The sequence below is a fragment of the Sinocyclocheilus grahami genome, unplaced genomic scaffold (genome assembly GCF_001515645.1).
Source record: "Sinocyclocheilus grahami isolate Dianchi unplaced genomic scaffold, SAMN03320097.WGS_v1.1 scaffold290.1, whole genome shotgun sequence".
In the NCBI taxonomy this organism is placed as follows: domain Eukaryota; kingdom Metazoa; phylum Chordata; class Actinopteri; order Cypriniformes; family Cyprinidae; genus Sinocyclocheilus; species Sinocyclocheilus grahami.
In genome coordinates, this window is record NW_015505469.1 from 1,309,649 (window position 1) to 1,312,882 (window position 3,234).

Below are 3,234 nucleotides of genomic sequence, written 5' to 3' on the forward strand. Positions count from 1 at the left end.
GCTCTGCATGTTTTGCACGTCTCTCTTTGTTAACACACCTGATTCAGATCATCTCGTTAGAAGTGAGCTCCGTGCATGAACTGTGTTCCGATTGACATGGTCCCTACACAGTGTCCATTGCTCCCTACTCCCTGAGCAGGGGAAATCCGTTGAAGTTTACTTCACTTCGGAATATTCATTTACAGATTTGCGCTGCGCCGCTGCCTGCAGCGTCTTCACACACAAACGAAACTTACTAGAGAAGCGTGAAGTGGGACATAATATACCTCTGTAAATAAATACAATTTAAATTCACGTCTCGCACACTTAAATGCCCTTTGTATGGAACATATACGCTCCCTTCAAACTGGAATCATGGCGGAATATCCGGTAATGTCCATGTCGCAAGGCACTTACAGTCAAATATAGCAAACGTATAAAGCAATAAGAGAAACATACAAAATGTGCAGAGCGGGGGTATGCGAGGACTGGAATTGAGAACCGCTGTTCTAGACATGCCAAAAATTTGAGGCTACAGCACAGCAGCTCTTCTTCTTGGTTTTCTCTGACGCACTAACTCTGCAACAGCTCTTCTTCTTCGTCGTCTCGTCTGATGCGTTCACTCAACCAAGCGTTCTAACCACGACCTCGCCCCTCCCCACCCCCCAACCATTCAAATTTTTGTAGGCAGGAATTTTTTGTAATGAAATTCTAATGAGCCGCTTTGTGATATCATAAAGCCCGGAAACCAAACGCTGTAGTCCAAACGAGCCGTTTGCTGTAGTTCTTGAAAAGAGATTTTTTTTTTAAACTAAATATCTCCCTTTGGAGTGGACTTTGAGATTTGTAACTTTCTAGATCTTTTTTATGCCCAAACATACACACTACACACTGACTAAAATTAAAAAAGTGAAAAAGCATAATAGGACCCCTTTAATAAATTGATGTTAAGTTTCATGATTTAAATTAATTAGACATGCTTTTTGATTAATAAAATTTAATTTAACCATTAAAAAGGAGTCCAGAAAAAAAAACCTGTAAACCTAGGGGAAACACTGTATGTCTATATATATATATATATATTTACATACATACATACAGGTACATCTCAAAAAATTAGAATATCATGAAAAAGGTCAATATATTTTGTCACTCATTTTGACACCAGACCCAACAATGCAGATGACCTGAAGGCCGCTATCAAAGCAACCTGGGATTCCATTACACCTGAGCAGTACCACAGGCTGATTGCCTCCATGCCACGCCGCTGACCAATATAAGTTGTAATTGTTATTAACAGTTCTGTTTATTTCATACACATTTTGCCAACTGCTAATAAAGAACAAAAATTATACTCATTTTGGATATTTTGAGGTGACAGACTCGTGCAACCAAACTAGAGTTCCCATCATTCTCTGTGTCAGCACAAGAATTATTAAGTACGCAGATAAAGTATCGATTGCATGACGTAATCTTTGGCTCGTTATAAACTAAATTAACTATTTTTGTTGGCAAGTGGAAAAGAAATGTAAAATATGAAATTGCCCAACGGGTTCATTTGTATACTGGAAATCATTTTAACGCACCTCTTGTCATAAATGTCTGATTTCCGTGATGTGTATGTTCATGTGATGATGTGGCTGTGCTCTTTCGGCAGGCTCGTGGTTCTGTCCGTGGTTCTCTTTGGGCTGCCGTACAGTTCAGAGCAATCATGCTCGGTCACGCTGGTGGATCACGGTCGTGGTTACCTCGGCATCCTGGTCAGCTGTCTGATCTGCGAGAGCGCCATCATGTGGCTGAGCATGAGAGGCAGCATCCTGTACACACAACCCAGAGAGGCAGTGCAGTACGTGCTCTATATACGGCTGGGTAAGACACACACTTGCATATTTATAAAAACAACCATGAAAAATCTTTCATCAGTTCCCTCAGTACATGCAATCTCATATGTCAACTCTGTTAACTGTAGTGATCCATCATAGACATGCTTCTGAAGCAAATGCTATTCCAAATTTTAAGGCAGCATTGCAAGTATCATTTGTGGAGAAAGCAATCCCAGAATGCATTGCAATGGACCCTTTTCACAAGACCGTCATCAACATCGTAAATCATCAAGTTTTTTTATATGAATGTATGTACATTTATAACACTATACTTTGTATTATATCACCTTTGCATCAAATTACAAAAAAACTAGTTAACGCTAATGTGAGGGTGTTTCTAATGCAGCGTCCATGGGAGGGATGCTAAATTTGACATCATTCTCTCTTCTGACTGCCGTTATCAGTCTCTCTCATTTTTTCCTTTGATTGAAAGAATTTTGACCAATAGCCGATGCCGATATATAATTATTTTTAATTTTGGTTAGTTTTTAACAGGAACTTATTAGTTAGATAATTAAATAAACAATAATAAAGTTATTTTATAATGACATTGAAGATTGGAAAATAACTATAAATAAACTATATATTAATCACTGCATTTTTTTCTATAGAAAGATGCAGTGGTAACCTTAACATTTTATTTTATGATAACATTTGTAAATGGTCTAAAGCAAAAGAGTTGTAAAAATTCTGAAAATCTTTTAGAGCTCATAATTTGTTCAAAAAGTATAACATATTACACATTAATGAATAAATCAGTAGGTATATATAAAATTATTTCATTTAAAGCTGCAGTCCGTAAGTTTTGCTTCTTTGTCGTCATCTCTGTTTGAAAACCTGGAATAGCAGCTGTGTGCGGAATTATCTAGCTTGCATGGGTTGTGCACGGCTCCAGCGCGGATTAATCTAATGTTCTGAAGAGTACGTGTGGAAGCACCGCACCGGTGTGGATATTTACTGTACTTCGCAATCACAGATTCTAGCCTATGTCTTGGAATATGACCCAAATAAGAATTTTCACCATATATTGCATCTGAACAAGTCTGCCACGTTTGTTCTGACCAACTGAGGAAAAAAGCATTACCATAAACCACGCTACCAATGGTGATTAAATCTATAGATCGGTTAGCTCATATCACATAAAACCGTTCAAATTATTATTATTGTTATATTTTATTCTCAAATGATTAATATTAACAACATCAGCATTGGTGACTATGAGTAGTGTGTATGTATATTTCAATTTCTGCACAGTCTAATCTAATTGTCATACTCTTCGAATTTCATATTAAGAAATTATTTTAACCCAAAAAGCAAATTATGCTCCCTTCGAACTGGTTTTCTTTAAAATACAAATCTTTGTAATCCCAGG

The 3,234-nt window shown here is 37.2% G+C and overlaps 1 protein-coding gene across 1 annotated transcript in view; it reads left to right on the forward strand.

Annotated features, from left to right (window-relative positions):
- LOC107600737 (sn1-specific diacylglycerol lipase alpha-like) overlaps positions 1-3,234 on the forward strand; it is a 57,362-nt gene that overhangs the window by 19,665 nt on the left and 34,463 nt on the right. The window contains exons 3-4 of the mRNA XM_016292695.1: positions 1,637-1,848; positions 1,949-2,082. Of these exons, the coding sequence (XP_016148181.1) occupies positions 1,637-1,848; positions 1,949-2,082 (346 nt within the window). The remainder of the gene's footprint in view (positions 1-1,636; positions 1,849-1,948; positions 2,083-3,234) is intronic.